The sequence below is a fragment of the Melanotaenia boesemani genome, chromosome 21 (genome assembly GCF_017639745.1).
Source record: "Melanotaenia boesemani isolate fMelBoe1 chromosome 21, fMelBoe1.pri, whole genome shotgun sequence".
NCBI classification, from domain to species: domain Eukaryota; kingdom Metazoa; phylum Chordata; class Actinopteri; order Atheriniformes; family Melanotaeniidae; genus Melanotaenia; species Melanotaenia boesemani.
The window spans coordinates 15,567,937-15,593,292 of NC_055702.1; the positions used below are offsets into that span (position 1 = coordinate 15,567,937).

The 25,356-nt window shown below is 38.7% G+C and overlaps 1 protein-coding gene across 2 annotated transcripts in view; it reads right to left on the reverse strand.

Moving 5' to 3' along the window:
• The window catches only part of taok2b (TAO kinase 2b), a 29,465-nt gene extending 7,311 nt beyond the window's left edge, over nucleotides 1-22,154 (reverse strand). Inside the window, exons 1-17 of one of the 2 annotated variants that reach the window (XM_041973276.1) lie at nucleotides 21,592-22,154; nucleotides 18,396-18,536; nucleotides 16,140-16,211; nucleotides 15,938-16,039; nucleotides 14,232-14,277; nucleotides 14,046-14,142; nucleotides 13,691-13,804; nucleotides 13,075-13,166; nucleotides 12,863-12,956; nucleotides 12,272-12,353; nucleotides 11,056-11,223; nucleotides 10,356-10,559; nucleotides 7,343-7,539; nucleotides 6,881-7,058; nucleotides 6,527-6,655; nucleotides 6,059-6,262; nucleotides 5,649-5,888 (exon numbers count right to left, since the gene is read on the reverse strand). In XM_041973276.1, the coding sequence (XP_041829210.1) occupies nucleotides 5,649-5,888; nucleotides 6,059-6,262; nucleotides 6,527-6,655; nucleotides 6,881-7,058; nucleotides 7,343-7,539; nucleotides 10,356-10,559; nucleotides 11,056-11,223; nucleotides 12,272-12,353; nucleotides 12,863-12,956; nucleotides 13,075-13,166; nucleotides 13,691-13,804; nucleotides 14,046-14,142; nucleotides 14,232-14,277; nucleotides 15,938-16,039; nucleotides 16,140-16,211; nucleotides 18,396-18,527 (2,151 nt within the window). In that variant the 5' untranslated portion in view covers nucleotides 18,528-18,536; nucleotides 21,592-22,154. Of the gene's footprint in view, nucleotides 1-1,872; nucleotides 5,889-6,058; nucleotides 6,263-6,526; nucleotides 6,656-6,880; nucleotides 7,059-7,342; nucleotides 7,540-10,355; nucleotides 10,560-11,055; nucleotides 11,224-12,271; nucleotides 12,354-12,862; nucleotides 12,957-13,074; nucleotides 13,167-13,690; nucleotides 13,805-14,045; nucleotides 14,143-14,231; nucleotides 14,278-15,937; nucleotides 16,040-16,139; nucleotides 16,212-18,395; nucleotides 18,537-21,591 lie in introns of those variants that run through there. The other variant, XM_041973275.1, reaches the window with a different exon arrangement.
• Between the last annotated feature and the right edge of the window lie 3,202 nt (nucleotides 22,155-25,356).

Sequence of the window (25,356 nt, forward strand, 5' to 3'; positions counted from 1 at the left end):
AGAGAAGAGATGATAGAGGCAGCTGGGCTCAAGTGCTTCTGTGGTTTCAGAAACAAATGAATAGCAGTAATGGGAGGGTTGATTATGGAAAATCAAGGAAAAAAATGAAAATGAATTACTAGTAATGTCAACTTTAAAGATAAAAAGCTAGCAAATGTTTGACCGCTACACTGGTTCATGTTGTAATTTAGATTAGTCTGCAGAAAATCCAAACTAACCTTAGCTTTAAAGCCCCCAAATCCCATAAATACAGCTTCTTACATAATTTGTTACTATACGAGGTTTGATTTTTGTTTTTTCTCCAGGAGAATTTATTCCATTTTCTCTAAGCTCACTGCTTTGTGATCTCTCAGAGAGGATGCTGGTCTGCACACAGGGAAAAATAATGAAAGGAGCTCTCTGATGTGACTGGGGTTTAGGATTGATCAGATCCAGATGTGACCATAATAAAGTTAAAAAAGGTTTCTACACTGACACAAACGGGATAAGACACTTCATTTGTTTTGTCACTAGTGTTATAAATTTTTGATAGTTAACGTTTGATTGTGAAATGACTTCACCTCCTGCCATTTTGCTCCATCTGAACTCTTACTAATGCAGGCTTTTTACACTTTACCTCTGATAGCCTAAAGATTTAACTGTGTCTGTTTCAGGAGGAAATAAATGTGATTACTGTTGGCTACTTATTTCACTTTCTGATAAAACATATACTATTAAACAAAGCTACAGCCTGTGTTTTTAACAACACAATAGAAATACTATTAAAAATGAGTTGTCATTTAAACTGGAAAACACTGTAAACTATGCATCAAGTTTATCCATTTACAACATATAATGCATGTTTTACATTTTCTGGAGGAAAAACAGTACCAGTACTATATATATATAATTTTTTTTCCCTTGTTGAGCTACTTATCACTGACCTATGATTCCCATGTTCAAACATAAAAAGGCACCTGCCTGTGATGAGACAGTGTTACGTCTACAGGTAACAGAAAATTTAGCAAGGAACCCATTTTAGATGTCGTCTCTGGGCATTTTGATACTAGCTGCCTGTAACAAAGACACTTTGTTTCCATTTTCTTTGTTGCATCTATGAAAAATGCTAAAAATAACACAAACATAGAGCAGCAAAAATGTGACAGAACTAGAGATGCTTCTGGATCCTCATTAAATCACTGAAGCCTCCTTAGAGGTGGTTTCCACAGAAGGGTGACTGTGAAGAAGCCATTTTTTAAAGAAAGGGAACAGGGATAAAACGCTGAGGTATGTCAAAATACACAAGAACCGGAGTGAAAACTGAGAGATATTTCTGATGAATCCAGACTTTAACATTGCTGAAGCAACATCTAGACAGAGAACAGAACAAAAGGATCCAACAACCAAATAAAGAGCTTTGGAAAGTTCTTCTAAAAACCTGGAGAACTATTCCCAAAGAATACTTATGGAAATGATTAAAAAAAGCTTGTCTAGAAGGGGTTCAAGCTGTGAAGAATAAGGATTAGGATTAGGATAAGGTTATATCATATATTGTATTGACTGTCACGCTTAATGGAATAGTCAACACAGCTTTTTATAGTTTTTTTCTATTTATGTCTGCAAACATTTCAAGAATTTCCCATCAATATACAGAAATAAGGTATGACTCAAGACTTTAACACAATTCTGTGTATATATATATATATATATATATATATACACACACAAAAGAGAAGGGCAAGACAGGAATTATATGTGATGAAACAGGAATAATCAGGATGAAAAATGGTATGAGGAATCTCTAATAAGATTTGCTGACAGAAAAAGGGAAAACCATAAACAAATGGAGACATACCAATAATGGAAAAATCATAAAAACAAACAAGACAATGATTTCAACACAAAATAATTTATTTTTGTGTAAAGAAAAAAAATCTAGGTATGACAAAGGCTTTTTCCTCCTTATATGCTTGCAAACACACAGCCATATAGTATGCCAACACTCATGCAGCTAAAATGAGCATAAGAGACGACAAAATGTCTGCTGAACAAAATGCAGTACTAGTCTTTTAAATACTGCATAAATTAAATATAAAAACTAATTTAAGATGATATAACAGACGGTGTATCAACAGAATGCAACATGTAAACATACACAGATAATAACACAAATGTAAATCAATGGCATTTAAGGTACATTCAAACAAAACGTTTGTGTGATTTCTCTTTTAGAGCTCAGCTGCCCAAATGCAGGTCAACTGAGAATAAAAAATAAAAACAGTGCCCTACTTGTTCCCCCATTTCCCCTGGGTCATTTTACAGTCAAGACTGAGCTTTTCTACTCAGTAATCCTCCGCATAAATGGCTCTGCAACACACATGGCTTTTTGTTCCTTGATAGTTTGCATTTCTAAGCATGGATGCGTTTTACGCAGCCAGGTTTTCCCTGCATGAGTGTCCCACTTCTTTGCATGTCTAAGAGCAATTTGGTGTTTGAGACATTTCTGCTTTAATGACGTAAATTCAAGATAACACTTTGGTTTCAGCCTCTCACAATAAAAACAGTCTCTGCTTTTTCTATCATTGGTAAGTGAATGTCTTTGGTTTCTGGCGACTGCATAACTTTAAGAAGTGTAGCTGTAAAGTGGGGTTTTTACTATTTGTTGATGTTTTACAGGTTAAAGTCCGGCAAAACTAATTAGTAAGAGTTAATTTTTTTCACATAATCTGAAGTAAACTTTTCTCCCTTGTTTGGCATTTAAAAAAAATTAAAAAAAAACTTTGGGAAACAGACTAAATCAAAGTTTGCTGCTATTAGATGTCTGCTTTCATTTAACAGGGAGCCGCTCCATCTTCACGTTCACATTCAGTAGTTTCATCAGTCTTCATCTTTAACTGTATGTCTCATCAGATTGCCTGCACAGCTTGATATAAATTAAATTTCACTGAAATATTAAATAAGCTTCTATTATATTTCTATTATACTCTGACAAGTCAAGGATATGTCCTGCTTTTCAGATCCTTGTCTTCACTTGACTTTAAAATCACTTCACAACAGCCTAACATTTGTGCAAACAGTTACAAGAAGGCACTATTCTTATTATATGGGATTAACGTTTTCATATTAAATTGTAAAATTATTGCATAAAGCGCAATAAAATAGCATATCTAACTAGAATATGAAAGATTATGGTTTTTGCCAGATCTGTGTATAAAAACTGTATCAATATGTGTATTTAATCATGCTTTAGCATGAGATCCAGCATTTACATGTAGCAATCAGGCCCTGGTTTATCTGGATTGACTTTATGTTCCAGCTGATTATAGTAAGTATATTAAAGACCTTCTGCCAACCATTTTGCACTTGGGTTCAAAGAGCATCTCATAATGGTCCAACATATTTCTACTCGGCTGTTTATTGCACTTTTATACTGACTGACAGCTAGTGTTCAGAGGGATGTTAGTGAAGTTATTGTGTATCTGTTTGGTTTTCACAGTATTTAGCAGAGGGAAGTGAAATCCTATCCATAGAGCCGTATAACACTGTAAAATTTGTTCTAGGCACTGAGAAAACAGTGAGCCCAATAAAATAAGACCACAATAAAGAAAAAAACAAAACAAAAAAACAAACAAAAAAAAAACAAGATTGCACAAAAAATGGTATCAAAATTAACCATAAAAATATTTGTCTTACAAATTAAGAACAAATTAAAGAAACTTTAAAGGAACTTTTACAAAAAGCACAATAATAAAATGTTTAAACTTCACTAGGACTGGTACAGCAACTCCAGGTTTGTTTGCTTGTTCAAGTCTGTAGCGCCGTCTCAATCAACAGCATGGCCTGGGAGCATATCTGCATAAACGTCTACAGCCAAAATCACTTCAGCCAATGCACACAGATGTACACATGTACATGAGTGCAACTTAAATAAGGCTCATCTTTAATAAATGTGACCACAAACCAGTTTGGGAATTATCAAATGTGTGCCCAAACCATTAACACAAAAATGTTCCAACAATGGAATGCAGAGCGTGATCATGACCAAGCTTCCGCATACACATCACTGGCACATTTTCCTAATATTCCTGCTATCTCCAAGGCCGAATTTTCCCCTTGACAAACCTTCCCGATGAAGTTCGCCTCAACCCACACTCCCATCTTGCCTCCTCGCGAAACATTCTCTCCCTCTCTTGCCTCCTCTGTGTCTCCCTCTCTCTTCTCCTCCTCTCCCTCTGCCTCTTCTCTCTGACCTCCCGGGGAAGCAGTCGAGGGAGTCTGCTGGGCACCTCCTTCTTCAGGAGGCCCAGAGTTTGGAGTTTCTTTCGAACATTCAGTGGCAGCTTTCTGAGAACTTGTCTAGCTAGTTTTATCACTACGGTGTTAGCCAAGTCTGCCAGGACCCCAAGGGGGCGTCCACTGAAGCGCTTAACCCAGAGGAGGCCTTTGGCCACATGGGAAGTGTTTTTGCAGCGAGCTTGACACTCTAATGGCAAACTCTTTAGGGAAACTGGAATTTTAGACTGGCGCACACCCCAGTTGCGCCCAGCTTTGGGAAACATCTCATAAAGGCTTCGCTCAGCCATGCCGCCCATTATTGACTGACACATAGCAAAGAGAGGCCGAGGCAGGCGGAAAAAGATGCGCATACACAAACGGTTGAGTTTGCGGGGTGCATGCTGGAAGAAGTCACGGGCTGGCCTGACAACCAACACCACAGCCAAGTACAGGGAGAGGAAGAGGGAGGGGGAGCTGAGGAAGGAGGCTGAGATCAAAATCATGGGGATGTAGTAAATGCCCAAACTGAAGGAGAGTCCTAAACTGAAGAGACTGCTAGCCCAAAGACTGAGTGACAGGTAGGTGGAGAGGGACAGGGAGCAGCAGGAGCGCAAGAGGAGGTAGGAGAAGAAGAGGGCCAAAAAAGCAAGCTCAGCAGAGAGAATAAGGGAAGCCACTGAAGGCAGGGGTGGAGAACGGCGGAGGGACAGCAGAAAGATGGAGAGCATAAGAAAAGTGAGGTTGGATGGCTGTGCAGCAGCAGAGAGGGAGAGAAGGAGGCAGATGGCATGAGAAAAAAGGGAGGGAAGAGAAGTCTGGGCAGGCGGTGGGGTGGGAGGAGGTGAGAGGGGAGTGGGCTCTAGCTCCTCAAGGGTGTCAGGGAAGTAAAACTCCGACAGCTCATCAATATCTCGCTCACGAGGCCGTCTCTTTTCTGAGGCTACTGACGATATGAGCTCTGATGGACAACCATCGGCCACACCTCGGCCCTCTTCTTCCTCTTCATCAATGTCTACCTGTGAAGGTTTACTGTGATTATCCTCGTATTCCCACTGTACTCCTTCTACTTCCCTCACCTCTGATCCCTCATCTTCATCGTCTCTGCTATCATTTATCCTCGGACTTGCGTCTTCACCAGACAAACTTGCTCTCTCCACCTCCTCTTCTCCTTCTCTAAAACCTTCATTATCTCTCAGATCTAAAACTGATCCATCAAGTTCATCCCCAACATCACACATCTCTTTCAGTCCTGCCTCGTTTTCTTTCAACTCGCTATCCTCCTCATCCTCCGCCTGTATCAGCCCTGTTTCATCGCCCCAGTTGCTGCTTGGACTCTCTGTTGACTCGCTCTCTCTCTCCTCAGGAGACCCCTGGTTCTGGGTGCTCTCACTCACTTTGAGGCTCTTGGGCTGCTGGCGGACCTCCATGGCGTGTTTTTGACGCAGCTCTTGCTCGCGCCTCTTGTTATACTCCATCTGGTTGGTGAGTTCTGTCTGGTGCTGCGTGCGGATCAGATCAGCCCGTGTACGCTGCACCAAACCCAGCTGGCGGAACTCCAGCTCCTGGGTAGACTCATGGTGACGTAGCAGCATGGCACACTCCAAGTCCTTCAAAGTCTGCTTTTTGTTCAGATCCTTGAAAAGGAAATTTAATGTAGGGTTGAAATCTGTGATCACTACTGATTTATTAAATGCAGAGCATGATATTCAGTAATCTTAAGTTGTGTTCAAAAGTCACATAATACATTCTAAATTAAAGAAATTAATAAATTAGTTGATATTTTATTAGTAAAACTAAATAATACCTCTCTGAGAAGATCCTGCTCCAGGTTGTGCCGTGCAAGCAGCATCTTCCTCTTGTATTGACGACACTGTACCTCATAATACTGCCTCTGGCGCCGCAGCAGGCCTGCCTCTTCCTCCGCCTGCAGCTGCTGCAGACACTCCTTCTGGTGCACCAACCACTCCTGTTTCTCCCGCTTTGGTGTTGACTGGTTCTCATTCAGTTCCTTGAATAGAAATAGAAAAAAAAAGGTTAAATATTGGCTCAAACGCAGTAATATCAAGCTTCAAGTTTGATGATGCAGGATTCAGTTTAAGTTGCATGAGTGAAAGTACATGAAATCTTTATATCTAGGATATCAAACATCAAGAACTTCTGTAAAGTTATCAATGTGTGCAAAAAAAAAACAAACAAAAAAAAAAGCCTTGATTTGATTCCAATACAGTGGTGTAGCACATTGGTGGCATAATGACACCCAACTCAGAGGTACCTCCTTGAGTTGCTCCTTGCGTTGACGATACTGCCGTTTTTGGGACTCTAGCAGACTGGTCAACTCCTTCTTTTGCTGAGTCAGTATGTGCTGCTGGAACTTCTTCTCCTCAGTCAGAACGGCCTTCGCCTGAAAAAGAAAAAGCAAAACAATCTCAATAAACAAGGATTTAAGCCGTAAAAAATAAAAAGAATTTGAACATGAACCATTTTAAATGCATAAGGCGACTTAAACTGCTGCAGACTATTAAGACAAAGTGTACAGCTGTTTCTCCTTCTGTGTCATTCATCCCACATTTCTCTTTAACAAACGTCAATTTTCTTCATTCAAACACTCACTTTCCCACCAGCTCACCTCCTTCTCCAGGATAGCCTGGTGCTTCTTGGACACTTTTTCTCCTTCCATTGAGAAGTTGTTCCTCTGACTCTCCAGCTCTTTGTCCAGTCTCAGCTGGTGCTCGTCCATTTCTGCCTTCAGCTTGTTCTCCAGACCCATCAGCTGCTTCTGGTGCTGCCGCCGCATTCGCTTGTACCTACAAGTTAACAGAGATTTGGAAAGAAGAGAGTAAGTGCCAACAGAAACAGGTTTTATATGACTCCGTTCCCGACTAGGTTGTTTGTTTTCTGTGAAATTTAGACATTTAGGTAAACATCTTTTTAAAGATTTAGAAGGTGATACTGGAATCAAGTTTTCTTTGTATTACACAACAATATGACCTTTAATCCTTCCCTGATTCACAACCCATCATATTAAAATATATATTTTTGTTAATACATTAACAATGAAAACTAAACAAGTATTCAGCTATGCGCTTACCCAGACATTTGCTCTCTAAGGGCCGAACCCTGCTCATGTTCCTGGATCTGACGGGTGACCAGGGAGGCAGTCCTGATGGTAGCAAAGTGGTCTCGGCCACGCCGACGTCTACCACCTCCCCCTCCACCACCAGATGAAGCCTCTCGCTGTGAGTCAACCTCTGGCTGGTAGGGATCATCGTAGATATTGTCATGGCTCTACAAAAAGGAGGAAAACAAAATAAAATTATAGCATACAAATGGGAATTTATAAACTGACTGATTTCCCTCCAAAATCATAACGTACACTATTTTGTGAGATGTGAGATTTAAGATCCTTTTCAGGAGTGTTTTCTCAAAGAAAAAATTCCCTCCCATCATTTAATAATGTTTGGCCAACATAGGCAATCATGCAGAACTCAGGAAGAATGCACAGGAATGCTGCAAGAAGTAGGGATGCACCGATCCAATAATGGATTGGGTATTGGTGACAATGGGCCCAATCTACAGGCGCAGAGCTATTTAGTGTAATTCTATGCTGTGCGCTTTGAGTGACATCATGCACTAACGACACACCACAGGGAGGCTCACATTTGTTTTCAAAGAGAAGTGAGCGGAAGGATCAGCCATCTGGAACTTTTTTGCACTACCTCAGTCAACACATTCAACGGCTCCGTGTAAAACCTGCACAGCGAGTGTTCAGAGGAGCTTGAGGAATCTGCTTGAGCAGGTGACTGTACGGGTGTGAAAAAGCTTGGCAAGTTGGGACTATCTGATTTTTTTTTTTTTTTTTTTTTTTTAAACCAAGCTAGGGAAGCTTGTTTTATTCAGCTTTTGTAATGAATGTTTAATTTCAGGATTTAAAGTGCGGCGGCACCTCTCTCTGGCTTGCAGAGCTGAGAGACCCAGCTGCAGTTTAAATCTATGTTAGACCACCGATTAGTATGATAGAGCAGAGACACTGATGAATAGATGTAAACGTTAAATAAAACTACAATCGTCAGTTTTATGGGTGGGATGGAGGGTAAATTAGTGAAGCCTGGTTATTTTATATTATATTTCTTCCCCACATTCTCACCTGTCAGCTGGTGGGAGTGTGCTGACCTGCGTGTGCGTGCGCATGTGTCTTTGCACATCGGTGAGGAGGAAAATTGTGAATTGCGACCAAAGAGAGTCAGAACAGACATGCCAAAATTTAAATAAGGTAAATAACAGGCTGATTAGTTTTTAAACACTGATGTGGAGCATAGATGAAGAAATAACAGAATAGCTGTACACCAACAGCTAATGGAGTTCAAAATAAATACAAACACAATAATTAATATTTGCACTAAACCATTGTAAAGAGCTGATTTATTTTTATTTTGAATATCTACCAAACTAGTGGAGCTACTGTCGTTTTGTTTTATTCCTCCAATTTCAGTGCCTTTATTACTTATTTTACATTGGATTTTGAATTCCTAACTGCACTGACTGAACCATTTCAACCATTCTGTCCAAGGTAGTCGAGGTATTGTTTTTTTTCCCCACTTTCAGCACTTCATTCTTTTACATTAAGCTGTTATACTCCTACTTGCACTGACTGAACCAGGAGTTTTGTTATATTTTTACATGTTTGACCAAGCCCGTGAAGCTTATTTAAGATTGTTAAAATTGATTTAAGATTGCTGTACTGATGCACAGTTGTTAAATAAATAAGTAACTCAGTACATTATATCTGTTTGTTTTTAAAAATTAGGAAAAAAATTTCTAAGTCAAGTCTGATGTTGCCTTGCACAAGAGTAAGATCCCAGTCTTTTCCATACAATGAGACATAATTTGTTATGTAATTCAGTACCGTTTTCCTGTATCGGCCGATACAAAAACTCCGACATCGGTATCAGAAGTGAAAAAAGTGGATTGGTGCATCCCTAGCAAGAAGGACTGACTTGTCTCTACCTCAGGAGTGTTCATGGCTGAAACCCTGAGCACACTACTTATCTTTTTCTCCGTGTTTTAGTCAGAGCATGCACCAGGCTAGTAAGTGCTGGCATGAAGGGTTAACTCAGTATAAGATGTTTACTTGGGGGAACAAGAGTTATTCACTTCTGTTTATATAAATCCCGCCTTAGATGATGAAAAAAAGGGAGAGAAATCCTTAAATTTGGACCATGTGAAAGTGAGACTATCATGTAGTTGGGGTCAATATTATATTCTTGGCTTCTATGTCACTGAAAGCTAAACTGAAAGGATTAATAAATAAAAAGACGATCCGCTTAAACTATTTTTCAAACTGGCTGTTATGTCATCAGGTTCTGTTTGACCAAAATAAATTACCTCAAGCTGTAGGATCACTTCAAGGAGAGAATTGCAGTTAAACAATATCTGATTTATAATCAATTTTTTTCTTTAAATACCTTCAATAAATTTAACTAAAAATAAATCTCAGTTACTTCAGATTTATTGTAGATTAGAGAGCTGCTTCAGTTTGATTTAGATATTATGTAAGACATCGCTGGTCAAACCATTTCATTTATTCCCCAAGCTCAAAATTCTTTTATTTTATTCAATTCAACCCCGCATTTAATCTTAAAGCTTCCTGTTTTGTGGGAAGTTGCTGCATTACAAACACGTAATTCTGCTGCAATGTTTGAACTTTGAATTGTTTTTATTTTCCTTTTCCTGTAGGTGGTGCAAATGAACATATGGAAAACTGGTCTGCCCAATAAGGAAAAGCTCCCTCTGTGGATTAATCTCAAATTATATAAAACATATGGTTTGAATCCAGCATTTAGGAGGGACTGAAAATGCGAAAGGATAATATGAGATACATAAAGTTAAAGTGCATAAAAATAAAAGGCAAAAACAAAAATGAAAAAGATTTTCCTTCCAATATTTTCATGCTCACTGCTTTGATCTTGATAGCTTATCTTTTTACATTGTTAACCTGATAAAACACAATACTCTGTTCTTTAAATTAATAGGCATAAAGTCAGAGAGGGTTTATTTTAGAGGTGGACACTGCATCCATAAAAAGTTTTGACATGAGGACTGACCAGGGGTTTGTGTAGGACAGAGCTGTTAGAGGTGACAGTGTGCTCTCCCTCCTGCATCATGGCCATCTCCCCGCTGTCATCAGAGCCGTCTGCCAGGCTGTTGACTGAGCTGCTCTGCGAGCTGGCGCTGATTGACATGGATGGCAGAGAGTGGGAGCTCTCCATGCTGTTGACTGTGCCGGTGCGCAACGTATACTGCTCATCCTGAAAGAAGGGAAAAATACGAAGTTATGTCCAAGAAGTTGCAACTCTGGGGGAAAAAAAAGCCTGTTTAGTGTGGTGATTGGTGGCTACGTGATGATAATAGTACACTGGACTGCAAAAAACATCTGTCTGAAGACATACAGCCTAATATTCAAAATAATACAAGTCAAAAGCTTCACTTTACAAAAGTTCAGCCTTGCATTCTCCGAATTCAGTAACTTCCTTTTGGATGATTTGAGATAATAAAAAAGAAAGTACAATACAAACTAAGAAAGGCTGTGAACGGAGTTATGCTGAGGCAACTAATACAGCGGTAACACGACTACAGGGTTATTTACGTTGTTGGATTACAAACTGGTGTCACTTGTTCAAGTAATCTACTGGTGAGTAAAAAGCTAGAGCATAAATCCTCAGTGTTTTTTTCATTATAAATTTTCTAATCTCTGCATTTTTCTAATGTTTCCCTTCAGCTGACTTTTCTGTGTTTCATTCTTACCTCTTCCTCATCGCCTCCTTCTGGTGCTGGACCATTGTGTGCCTCATGAAATAGAATTTTCTTCATCTTCCGGTACTGAAGGTTGTCTAGCTCCCTTACAGCATCCTTGGTGCGTGCTATCAGATCCATCACAACAGTCATGGGACGCTCTCTGCATAGGAAATGATGCTGGGTGGAAGGTAGGTTATGGACAAGTTAGAAATAAAAACATATTTAAAAACAAACAAAAAAATCTTAACATTTTATTATGAAAAACCAAAGGTATCATGTAAGGACATCAAAGGTCCTTTTCACTCTTCACACCTCTCCTTTCATGAAGAAGCCTATCAAACCCCATTATGTGACATATGTGCTGCATAACTTCAAACCTATGAGAGTAATTCTGGTAAAACCAGAGATTTTATATAATGGGGTTCAGGCCAGTACACACCTGACAACAAACCAAGCATGGCAATTTAAATAAATGTAAACATATGGAACAAAATATATAACTAATATCTTTCTTGCTTGGTATAAAAATTTAATTAATGATCATGATAAACATTTATTTTGCACACTGGCCCTACAATTATAATTCTTGTGTCAAAAAAGGACAATCTGCTTTGAAATCAAGCAAATAACAAATCTTTCATTTCCCAGCATCAACATGCTGGCCTAATAGTTAAGTTAGTGCACGCAAGAGAAAACAGAGAACAGCTATGTATTTTCAACTCTCAATAAAAGTAAACTGACACTGACAGAAATGTTCCAAGTCTCAATGAAATAAAATATGGTTTAAAACCGGGCTGCACGGTGATGTGGTGGTTAGCACCGCGGCCTTGCAGCCAGAAGGTTGCTGGTCTTTCTGTGTGGAGTTTGTGTGGGTTCTCTCTGCGAGTTTGCCTCCTCCCACCTCCAAAGACATGCATGTTAGGTTAGTTGGTCACTCTGTTAGGTTGTTTGTCTCTCTATATTGGCCCTTTGATGGACTGGCAACCTGTCCAGGGTGTACCCTGAAATGGCAATTAGCCATTGAGATGACAAGGCAGAAATGGATGAGCCCACGACCCTGAGCTGGACTAAGAATAGAAAAAAAAAATATATATATATATATAAATGAATGAATGAATGAATGAATGCCACCATCTCCAGAGCCTTATTCGATCACTAATAAGCATAATTTCTTCAGCACAAATTACAAATTATATTTGAAATGACTTTACTCAGCTCCATGTACCTTGAGCAACACATCAGAGGTAGGTCTGTCCTGGGCAATCTTCTGCAAACAAGAGTCCACAAAATTGCGGAAAAAGTCCGACCTGAAACGTATAAAAATATTTTAATAAAAGAGGTACAAACAATATTATTATTAATCATGCTGCAATAAATGAGAACATGTAGTTTATACTGTTGCAACATTGAAAAAAGCTTTTAAAAAGTCCTGTTCTGACACCAGACAGCCACCTGAGAAGCCTCATAAGAAGAGCTCATAATGAACAAGCTTATTATAAGCAAGCAAGCTTAACTCCACCTTAGAGCAGCTGAAAAATTCTGATCTTTCTCATCATATTGTCATTAGTCTCGCTTACGTGAAATTTTAATAATTAAATCAAGTAAGTCTTACCAAAATGCATAAACACATGTATTTTTAAGATATCGTGAATTGAATCAGTCCCAACAATTACAATGTTCAGATCAGCGTCAATAACCACAAGAAATTATTTAATGCAACTATCACTAAATCTCCGCTGTGGCTCAGCTGAGTTCCCCATAACAGTCCTATGTGCCTAAAAGGACACAGATGAGTTAGAAAGCTTCATCCTCTCACCAGTGATTAGACTGCAGCACAGGGCTCTCATTCTGGGCGATGTGATATAAGGCACTCATAGCATTCATGTTGAACAGAGGAGGCTTCCTTTCCGCTAGAGAGTGACAAAGCATGAAACAGCATGACAAAAAGAGAAATGGGGAGAAGAAGGAAAATGCTTGCAGCATCTCAGCTTTATACAGAGAAAAAACACAGTCATGGCCATTTCTTACCCAGCTCTATGCAGGTAATGCCAAGTGACCACACATCCACCTTCCCATCATACTGCCCCTCGTCCATGGCCAGGATCACTTCAGGGGCCATCCTGCATCAAGAAAACAACCACACAACAAAAGAAATTTAGCCATTTTCAGCTCTTTACTTCGATTCTGGTTCAAGAGAGAACAGCACCCCAGGGTAAACTCATTTCCGACTTCTGCAGCCCATCAACAGACATGATGGGCAGTAGGCTGCGCCATGTACAGTAACAACAGTAACTTCTACCTGCTGAAAAGTGGATAATACAGCACTACAAGAGTCAGCTGGATGACAGCTACAGCAGCTTGTTTCAACTGCTCAGATAGATATGAAAATATATACAAATGAGTCAACAGATAAAAGCGCGTTGATTAAAAAAGAATTCTAACAGCTTCAAGTTAAAGGCTCAGTTACTCTGCAGATTAGAAGCTTTGCAAGTAGGAACTTTACATACTCTGAATGAATCATAATCTTTCAGGCTGTCACACCTGGACTGAAGCTGTTCACTTGGTGTGATGAGACATGGAGAACAGCAAGTTAAGAACAACGTTTTAGTGTGACTGTCTTCAACCCAGAAAATAAATGTTTTACCAGTAAGGTGTTCCCACAAAGGAGTTGGCTGGAGCAACTATAGAGGCAGAGCCAAAGTCTCCCAGTTTGACCTGTCCTGGTTCGGTTAGCAAGATGTTTCCTGCTTTCACATCCCTGAGACAAATGAAATGAAGACAGGAGAAAATGACATGTCGGAAAAAAACAAAGAAAAGCAAAAATAGAAACACATAAACTGTTGGAGACTAAACAGAAGCAAAATGTACTAAAATGTGATGCTGCACAGTGTGTGAGTACAAGCACTGTTGCATAAGCTTGTCTCAGGCAGCACAGTTTGTGCTTTCTCCCCTGCATTTGTTTTGTCTGTAGTCATTAAACCGTAGGAGGAGAAGGCTACCTGTGAATCATGTTGTGAGAATGAAGATACACCAATCCCTGCAAAGCACCATGGGTTATGGCAGCAATTTCAACTTCCTGAAGAGGTTTCTTGTGGACTAAGGAAAGAGAAACGAGAGGATATCAAATAATGTTTGTCTGAACAACTAAAAATATAATAAACTCGGTACTATTCATTCCTTCTTACCTTCTAGGAGGTCAGAGGCTGAACCTAAGCAATACTCCATCACCAGCTAAGAGAGATAGAGGTGTTAAATTGCAACTAATGAGCAAAAAGAGGTGTCTAAAATGCAAACAATTTTCCATGACATTTGTTTAAGTGGACTAGCTGCTGTCAAACTAAGGTGCAGCCTATAAAAGGGCTCTTATGCTCACTCCAACATGGAGATCTGAAGTTTGCTTTTACAACATTTCCAATGCACCGAAAGAGCTATGTCTGCACAGTATCTCAAGTGTGGGCACAACTGCTAAAACTAAGCTGCTTAAATACTTTCCCATTGCCAATAATAGCATGTTCTTCGGTGCACTGGGAGCCACAACATACCCATAGCAATAGAGTTATGTACAGTCACTACTACCTGCAAGGAGTCAAGCCTGTAGGCAATCACAACATGAAAGGATAGCATTCAACTTTGTAATACAGATTGCTTTGGACAACAAATTTAGATAAGCACGACATTCTGAGAATATTAAGCTAGTTCATGTTGTTCATTAGACTGCACAAGTTAGCCAACATGACAGAACAGAGTAAAAATGGACCAATCTAGTCTATTTTTGCCTGCAAGTTGCAGTCATTTTCAGAGCTGCATGTAAGAAGTTAGTCATATTAGGGATGTGCATTTTAGGTGATTTTTGACTACGTCTAGTCAGGCCTTTCAAAATCTATTAGTTGTGACATCAACATGATGTCATCAATAATGAAATAAAAAAAAATATCTCCAAATGGAATTTTAAGACACACATTGTGTGGGCTCCAGTGTCCTTTATTGTTCATCAGGTAGATGAGAGAGTTTTCAAGTAGATGAAAGCGGGCTGGCTGCGTTTATGAGGTGGCTGCTATGCCAGGTGAACTAAACACTGCGCCAACAGGATTAACAACAGGACACCCACACTGGTTAGACAAATACAGATTCTGTGGCAATCATCTGCAAACTACTTCACTAACAAAATAAGGAAGAGAAAGATGCTATTTGTAGGATGAGGGATCGACATTTCCTGTTTTTGTGTTAGCATTTAAGATCAAGTTACGCTTTGCTTTTGTTTACCTGACAGAGAGTAAATGTTATGGACAGATTCAGGAGAGAAAGTGAAGAGAGCAAACTTTAGTTTGTGTTTTCATAGTTGCTGGCTGCTTGGTACAGTTTGAAGAGGAAATACTAATCTAACAGCCCCAGAATGTGTTGCTATCATGTCTAAGCGAGGCTTCTGATGCTTTTTTATTATAGGTTGTGATTACACTCTTACAAATGAAGGACCTTGTAAAGTTTTTGCATCTCATAACCATGGAGTCAGTATTAATCTGACATCAGCCTTTTTCTTTAACTCTGCAGTATATTCCTTTAAAACTATAATATCAAGTTTGGTTCCTGAAATATTTAAGAGACTGGTGATGCAAATATATATAAATGCAGAATTTGTAATTTTAAGAGACTGCTAAAATATTCCTTGCTGTGCTACAAAGCAAGACTTAACCCAAATGTCCCTTCCTTGGTCCCAACCTCCCATTTTACAGAAATATGGTGCCTCTCCTCTACGGTACCAAAGAGTTGTGATCATCCAGTGCTTTTGTCAGGATGTAAGGGCCATTTCAGATTTCTAGTTGTCCATTACTCCTTTTTCCATTATTGTAAACCACAGAATAAAGTGAGTATTCAGTGGAAAACACACACTCACCCAGGCTGTGTGCTCTCTAAGGTAGCAGCCACGGTACTCAACAGTGTTGGGGTGGCGCAGTTTCTGGAGGAACTTAACTTCCTTGATGATATCCTGCCATTTCTGGAGCAGGGACAGATCAACATTCACACAAGAGCCAACATGATGAAGAAAACTGATCCGAGGTCAGTAGATGATGGATTACAGAGTTCTCAGGTCTTACCTCATTGGACTGTTTGCCACTATAGGACATCTTCTTGATTGCCACCACCTCATTTGTGCGGATGTCATGGGCCTAAGATGGATGGGTTAGGGACAAGAGTAAAACACTAAAACCATGGATACTCATTAAACAGTTTTATTTTTTCCCAACCATTTTATTTAATTTCAGGTTGAGCATCAGCTCAAAACTATTGTTTGGCAGCACAAGTGAAACATTTTTTTTTCTTTCCCCCACAAAGGACTCGAGATACACTATGATTCATCAGCCATTTTTATGCTGGACACAACAATCGCTATTACATAAAAAGATTTCTGCAAAGCTTCCTCTCCTCTTCTTTTGTGCACTCTCCGGTCCATCTCTTCATCCATGACTAGCTCTTTTTTACCCTTCATTAAACAGGGCTTTTCATCCACCAATGACAAGTTGTTCTTTGTCCCTGACTCACACCATGTTGGTGTTATTTTTCTCCTCTCCTGTCACCTTTCATATTCAGCAGATAGGTTTATCCACCTTGTGCTCTTACAGGAAGTAAAATGATCTCTTGCTTCCCTATTTTCTCACAAAATCATCTGAGAGAAATAATTTCAGCTTTACCACTGAGCTGTTACATCTTTTCCTACCATCAGCCATTTTGATGCTGGAAAGATTCACTTGGGTGACATTTGGATGTTAAAACATTGTTTATTGTTAAAAATTATTTAGTGTTTCTAATCATCAGTGTTACAGCCATCAATTGTTTTTGGTGCTTATTATTTCTTTAATTGATTTTCAACAACCAATATGATTTTATCTGTGTAATATGCCATTTATAATAAATTCACTGGCAAAATATACAAAAACTCTTTGGGGGGAAAAAGATGAACAATGTTCCAGTAAAGAGTAATTGTGTGATTGATCACTGATAACACAACATTCTTAATTCACAAAAACAATATTTTATTTAGAGATACATAATATTATTGGCACAATGCTGCATCAGTTGATATCGGGTTCTAAATTAGATATCGGCCATCCCATCAATACAATTAACTGATAAAATAACAGGCACTGGGTAACATAATCACAGTCTGTTTTAAGTAGATTAGGACGCTCTTATTTGTATTGTTTAAAAACAGTTGTCATGATTCAGTCTGACATGTTGTATATAATACGAGTTATTGCAAGGAGTGAATAATGCATCATCATTTAGCTTTGCATGTGCCAACGTGACAAAGGGTATGCAAAATAATATTGTATTTTAATTCCACAACAGAGAAAACTAGAAAATCTCTCCACTTAGGTGTGGAGGGAGGGGAATATCAGTTATCGGCCAAATCAGTTGTAAAATATCAGCATATCGGACATCAGCCAAAAATCCAGTATCATGCATCGCTACTTTTCTTATTACTTCCTAATTACACATAATACCCGTATTTAGCAGATATATTCATGCCAGCAATACAAAACATCTTGTAAGATTGAGTTTTTAATATTTATTTAAAAATTATTACTGAAAAATTTCCTTCTAAAGTTTGTAAAAATACTCGACAATAACTGCTAATTTGTCGAAGCCAAATATTACTTTAAACTGTTCAAGGGGTTGGAAGTCCAACCTACTTTTACCCTTCATTAAAAAATGTTTAGTTTTGATGCAAAAATCGTATTTCTGTTTAGTCCGATACGACAGTACCTGTGTCAAGGGATCACATCCGATTTGAATGGGTTAAAGAAGAAACACTGCAGAGATTCAACCATTAATGTTTAGGCCTCAGGCCTACACTTGTGCTCAAAAACTGGCGTCTACCAAACATGTGTAAGTAAGTGTAGCTTATTTTTTTAAATCTTAATTGTTAACTTGTAAATCTTTAGTGTTCAAACAAACTCTAACCCTCTGCACTGTTAAGTCTAATTGGTGGTGAAACTTTAGAGTTCTTTCTGTGGGATTTAAAATATAATTTAAATTTAGCTTTTACAAGTTATATCTGAGATTGGAGAGGCCTGCTGATACCCTCCCATAAGTAAACAAATATAAGAATACTTCTTTAGTGACTAACTTTACACAGATATTTAAAAATAAATCCGTTTATGAAAGAAGACTAAAAAGAAAAACATTTTTGAGATGAGTGAACTGTTAAAATCCTATTTGTTATACAATCTTACAAAAAAAGTTCTCGTTTATCAAAGGAACCGTTTAACAAAGTTACTGCAAAGTGTGGCCAGTACTGCATTGGTATCCCATCCCTATCACAGACCCAAACACTGATGAAAGTAACTTACGAAGTAGACTGCTCCGAAGCTCCCATGACCGATCTCTCTCAGGTCTGTGAAGAGCTTCTCGGGATCTTCCCTGCAGAACAGCTCAGCCACCTCCGGGTCCTTCAGGCTCCCGGCCCGCACACTCGATGGCATGGCCAGCGCCTGGTGAGAGTGCAAGAGACACGCTGGGTGACAATCTGTTATTTGGAAGGATTACAGACATTTGTGTTGGAAACATGAGTTGAAACGAAATATGGTCCAGTCTGTCATATATCTCTGGAGGAAATTATACACATAAGCAATTCTTCTAGATATACTGTTGAGGTAAAAACACATTTTGCTCAAGCAAAGACAGAAACAAGAGAAGTGTATAACAACAATTAAGCTAAAAACACTGACATCCAATCAAACAGTTTACAGCATCTGTCAAAGCATTATAGAGACCATCTTAGGTCTGGTACACGCAAAGATTATTGGGATGTTTTTTGTCCTGATTTTGCCCCATCCCAACCAAGGATGGCAAATGCCCGATTATCTTGAGTCTTATAAGATTTTCCTATAAAATTGTCATTCAGTCTGAGGTGTGTTAGGAGTGGATTTGTCCCGATAACTGGCTCCGAAACGGGTCATGACCGACAATTGGAAATATTAAACATGTTTAATATTTACAACAAAATATCTTCAGGTGTGTGGACGTGGAACGGAATGTAGCCAATCAGAGAGCGAGCTGACTGGGGAGCAAGGAAGTACATAAAGTTCACGCTGCCTCCAGTCTGTTATTTGTTTTTTTCAGTTCTGGTTTTTTCTGTTAACAATAGTCCCAAGACCACCATCATTCCCTCGTCTTGTATATCCTCTTCCAAGCTGGGTGTTATGTTTTTCTGTTGTTGCTACATTTCTTTTTCTTTGTTTTTTTTTTTGTTTGTTTTTTTTGTCGATTGTTGCTATGGTTCTTCTACAATTTTGTTAGATCACGTCCGGTCACGCGAGTTGTCCAGCTCGGAGGACTAGATTGTAGATCAGTTGCAAGACAGCATCGTTATGTGTGTGTTGTTCTGTGATGAGATTATCTGAGCACACCACACACAGTATGATCAAAACTGTTAAAGTCCTGATTTTTTTATCTTCACGTGTGAGGTCTCAAACCGATAAAAAATCTTATAAGATTAAAAAAAAACCTTATGTGTGTACCAGGCCTTAGATATGTCCACAATGCCTTCTCATAACTTTAATACCAAATGCTACCATTTACCAACCCATATTTTGCAGCTTCAAACAGTGTTTGCCATTCAGCCTGACACAAGCAAATTAATTCAGTTCGTGTGTATGAAGCACATCCTTCGCTACATCTACATCCAAAGTTAGATAATACAAAAACACACTGTGTTGGCCCTTATAAATAGCAAGCATCAAAGACCCCATCAAATTGTATTGCCCCTAAATCCACCCACTCATACATCCATCATTTGTCTCTCTCTATCTAATGCTGTCTAAACTATTCATTGCTGCATATTTATTTAAAATGTTCAGTTATTCATTACACTCATTTAAGATACAGCTGGTACAGGTGAAGCCTCCCCAGATTAACTGCAAATAAAAGTTATTTTCTTTATGAAGCAGAAAATCTTTTAAATGACTCAAGCATGTTAAAATAGCACATGCAATGTTTTTCCCCTACACGTATTGCTTTTGTAGTGGTTTCTTTTATCTACTAACCCTGACTAATTGTGTGGTTTAATAAATTCATAGAAATGTATGGATTTTCAGTCTATGCTGAGCAAAACACTCCTCTCCTCCACTCCACCTAGCCTTAAGAGACTCAATAAAACAAGTTACATTAAAAGGTTTGTCTTGGGATTAGTGTTCTTTCAAGTAGGAAAATGTTAAGAGTAAATTATGGTGAATCTTTTATAAACTGTATTATGTCAGCATTAAACATAGTTACACTGCAATGTTGATGCTGTGACATGAAACTTTTCTTGCCAATGAAATATAAATAAAAGTGGTGTGAAATAATGAGGAGTATCAAGCACTAACCAAACATGTAGTACACAATACAGCAAGAACAATATTGGATTTCTGAGGTCGGATTTTAGGGAGTATCACAAATCATATGTAGTCATCGATTCAGAACAGATTCAACATGCGTACAGTTAAACCTAATGTGACATGAGCACTTCTTAAGAAAATATTCATAAAAATGTGAAATAGTCAAATAATTACAATAAAAGCAGCAGGTCTGACCTCTAATTCTGTTCTTATTTCATGTTTGCAGCTTCTTCTGAAGCTGACAAATAAAGGTTTTAGTGGAAACTTTCAAGTTTTCCACAAAACTCTTATATTAGGTTGATTTTTTAGTTAAGTCCTTAGGTCTGAATGGGTTAAAACGCAAGTACATCACATTCATGATGAGTAGCAGAACATTGCACAGCATTAACCATTAGGTTGCCCATGGTTTGCTTGCTGTAGAAATGTTTTGACTATAAAATTTACCTGCTTTTCTGATTCTTATGAACCTCTAATCACAACAGAATGTGATAGACCTGATAAAATGTTTCCTGAACAATTGTGATCATGCAGCCAAAGAATAAGGTTATTCTTTTGTAGTCATTTTGCTACAGCCAGAGAGGAAGTGTTTGGTTCCCTTGAAAATGAGAAGTTCTTTAAATATTGCAACCAAGCCAATGGCAAGCTCTTGATCTATTTTTTAAGAGCTGAGCCACCTCACACTGGTGGCAGACAACATAGGAAGAGACAAGTAAATCTATTGTGATGTAATTTAATCCAGTTTAAATTTTTAACTACCATTAACTTTTCCAATCTGTGAGTCTACAAGAGAACAGTGTCTAGAGAACAAAAATCTTGCTCTTTGTCCAGCAAAGGAAGTAATTATTCAGATATGTGATTGCTGAAAGTATCACAAATGTGGCTTTCAGCTGAGCAAGCTAGATTTTTTTTTTTTTACTTGGATGGGCAACTGGGCTATCTTTGCTACTGCTCAGCAAAGAAATCTATCACACGCATTCAACAGCAAGCAGACAACAACTCCGTGCTGACTGAATGTTAAGGACCAAAACAAGGTTTCATATTAATGTCAATGTCTCTAAGAGCTGAAAATATGTAGCTAATAATGCTGTCTAGTTGCTCCCATGGAGGCAGACGTAGGGATGCGCATCCAGCAGCTTTGCAACGCTGAATGATTTATAACATGTCTTACCGTGGCTTTTGGGATCCACTGTAGCTAGCTCTGGAGCTAGCTAACTGGCCTGGCTGGAAAATATTGGTCTTACTCCCCTTTCCTCGGCTTTGGTGTCTATTCACCACGAACGAACCACATTCTGTCTGCCGATGGTTTGACTGAAACTCCTCGCCATCCTGATGCTCCCCGTCAAATGGACAGCTAACACGATTTGCTACTTGACATGAGTAAAGAGCCAGTCGGTCAGACTGACAGCTAGCTGACTGACGTCTGCCAGCTAACCTAGCCAGCCAGCGAAAAGCAGAGCTGTCTGTCAGGGAAAATCAGAGGCTAGCCCTGGCTGCTGTTAGCAAAACTGCTAACTAAATAACGTAACGCCAGGAGCTGGCTGAAACGTTTTCAGCGTGAAACAGATTCATTAAAATCCGCCGTTCCACTCCGCTTTCCGCTCTGTAATGTCATTTTGTTAATGTTGTGAGCGGGTTTCATCTTCAGTTCGTGTTATCCCCATTTTGCTCGGCTCTCATCCGTTTTTGTTCAAGACTTCATGATGGCGGAGCGGGGCGGGAGCCGAGAGGAAAACGGAAGTACTCTTCTTCGACGCTTCAGAAGTAGGCGAGTGTCCAATAACACTATCCCCATGTGGCAAAGGAGATTCGCCAAAACGTTACACAAGCTGGAATACTATAAGAAACAAACCATACAAACAGGTCCAGTAAATAACAGCATAACCTATTTTTATGGTAAACTGATAAAAAAAAAAGCTCACTAAAATGGGCTAATAATAATACATAGATTTTCACAGAACTCCACTTGTTTATCAGAACAAAATAAACAACAATAGCAATAGAGACACCATAATACATTGATTAATTTTCGATACCGCTTATTCTAGTTCAGGCAGAGTACCTAGAGAACCCACACAAACACAGGGAGAACATGCGATTTTAAAGCAAGGACCCTGTTTGAACCCCTCCCCATTTATGGCTTGAACCAGGGACCTTCTTGCTATTAAGCCACAGTGCTAACCACCACACCACCTTACAGCCTGACTCACTGTAATAGATGTTCAACCCACCCATCCACCCTTACATATGAAATAGTTGCGGTCTCACTCAGTGTTTTGTTAATGGATGTAATGACAAATGATTTCAACTACTTTCAATACCTACTGCTATGCCCTAAATGTTTGGTAAATTATATTGAGATTGCAATGCATATAACAGCCTTGTTATAAAGTTCAGTGAGGTTTAGGAAGACCTGCTATTTTTGCAGCAGTCTTGGTCACCTTTTTGAGTTTGGTACAATTTAATTAAAAAACAAAAACAGGTGAAGCAATACTGAATGAATGACGCTTTGATAAAGTAACATGAGTATGTGAGGAACAACATGAATACCTTTGCTGACTTCTTTTCTGAATGTCGATTTGCTTGAAACTGTAATGACAATGGGGTGCTGGGATGAAGGAGGACAGTTTGTCAGCTCTTTTGTTCTACTGACATTAAAACTCAGGTGGTTGTTCTCACACCACTGTATGAAGTGTGAGACTTTGGTGTGGTAGTCCATGGCAGTTATTGTCTTTGTACCTTATACTGGGTGATGGGCTGATGCTTTAATTTATAATTTATTATTTGATCCCAAAAGACTAACAGGCTAATCAATTTGGGACATAAAAGTATCACAGAAAAAAATGGACCTATAAGGAATCAGACCAAACTAAGACAAAGGCATTAAACTTCCAGAAATTAATGTAAAAAACAAACAAAAAACAAAACAAAAAAAAAAAAAAATAGAAAATGATACAAACAGTCCGGGTGACCAGGCTTTGGAGAGCAGCCAGGAGGCCGTGACGACAGCAGGCATGGCAGTGGAGGACACCCCAGAGTGGCCAACAAGGCAAGGGCCCCACCATAGACCAAGGGGTGAAGGAGCTGGACACCTCTGGCAAAAACACGAAGCACAAACACAAAGAAGGCGAGATGTAATTAAACCAGGTGAGCCGATGAACAGGAAGCAAAAAAAGAACAGACAAGGAAAAAAACTACAAAATAAAACAGGAAAGACAGAACTCAAATTGACCAGACTAACAAAACCCCAAACCAGAACCCACTGATCATGACACATTACATCGCCAGTTTTAACAGCTGTGTCGCATGGCCAACTGGCAACAACTGTCCTCCAGAAGGGACTGGGGAAATTAAGGTTGTGGGGAACAGATAGTACTCTTTTGAATAAGTTGGCTGTTAATTTTGTGTTTGCTGCTTCTGCTGATCAGTGGTGGATAAAGGTGGATAAACTCTTACATAATTTATAATCTGTATTAAATAATAATGAATGTGTTGTGTTTTGATTAAGTTCTTGGATAAACAGACAAAAAAAAAAGTTAACAGGCATTTTAACTACTAGTATGCCACCAATTTTGCTCAATGATTTGTTGTTTTGTTTGCAATTAACTTGCAAACAAATACACACACATGCAAAGAAAAGAAACACGATTTCTGGTACATCTTATGTGTCTGACCATTTTATTGCCGCTGACAATCACAGGAAGTGGCAGCCTAACGATTAAATTCTCTTTGACCAAAGAAGGGGATCTCTTCTGTTCACAGTTGTTCACCCTGGTGAAGTGTGATGTCAGATTTTTTTTCTTCTCCAGGGCTGCTGCTCTGTGCTGTTCTGTAAAGGTGATGAGAAGAATTTCTCAGCTGAAAAATGTATGCAAGATACTATGATTCCATCACATGAAGGAAATTGACATCACATTGTCAGCTCACACATCACATCATAAAAAAGAGGCATCCACCCAATTTAAAAGTGCTCAATGTTTGAAATGACAGATTATTATGTCACAATTACTCTGATTATAATAATAATAATACTGGTGTGATGCTGTTGCATAATGTGTAAGGGTGATGTCACCATTGAATAATTACCACACGACTGCTGAACTGAAAAAAAAAAGAAAAAAATGGGGTGATTTAAAGGAAACTTCTTTCTCCATTCAAAACATGTAAGGACAATCTCACATGTGACTTGTTTTCTCAGTAAATGCTTACATAATCACCAGGTGTAATCTCTTTGTTTTTTATTCCAGCAGACAGACAACATAAAAATAAACCTTTTACCCCACATACCCAGATTATTGTTATTATTATTATTATTATTAATAATAATAATAATAATAATAATAATATTAATTTTATTATTATTACCAAACTGCTATTCACCATAAATTAAATGAATAATGAAGCTTTCTTAACCATGCTAAATACAGGGAAACTTAACAGGACTGATGGGTGATGTTTGCTACCGTTAGAAAAGCATCTAACTAATAAAGAAATACAAAATGTTTTTCACCATCCTGTAACCATCCTATCACAATTTACTCATTCCCACAGTTAAACTGATACTAATCCCTTTACCATGTAGACCTACCTTCCTTCCCCTCTCAGCTTTCAGTCACCCATATACCTCCAGCCCTCCATTCTACAGACACCCTTTCACAGCTGTGGATATAACCTTGCATAACCTCCTCAACTGGCCCACTACAACAAGGAAAGGAAAACAGATAATAAATCGTTATTAGTTCTCGTGTGTGTGTGTGGTGACAGATTAAGCTTCTTATGCAAACAGATTTCAGATGGATTTACATAACAGAGGGCACACAGAGGGAAGAGGTTCATGCACACCATGCAGATGACATGCACACCATTAAGATTTGATGCGTCTGAGTCTCAGCTCAGACACTTAATTAAGACTAAGCATGAACATCCTTGCTAAAGG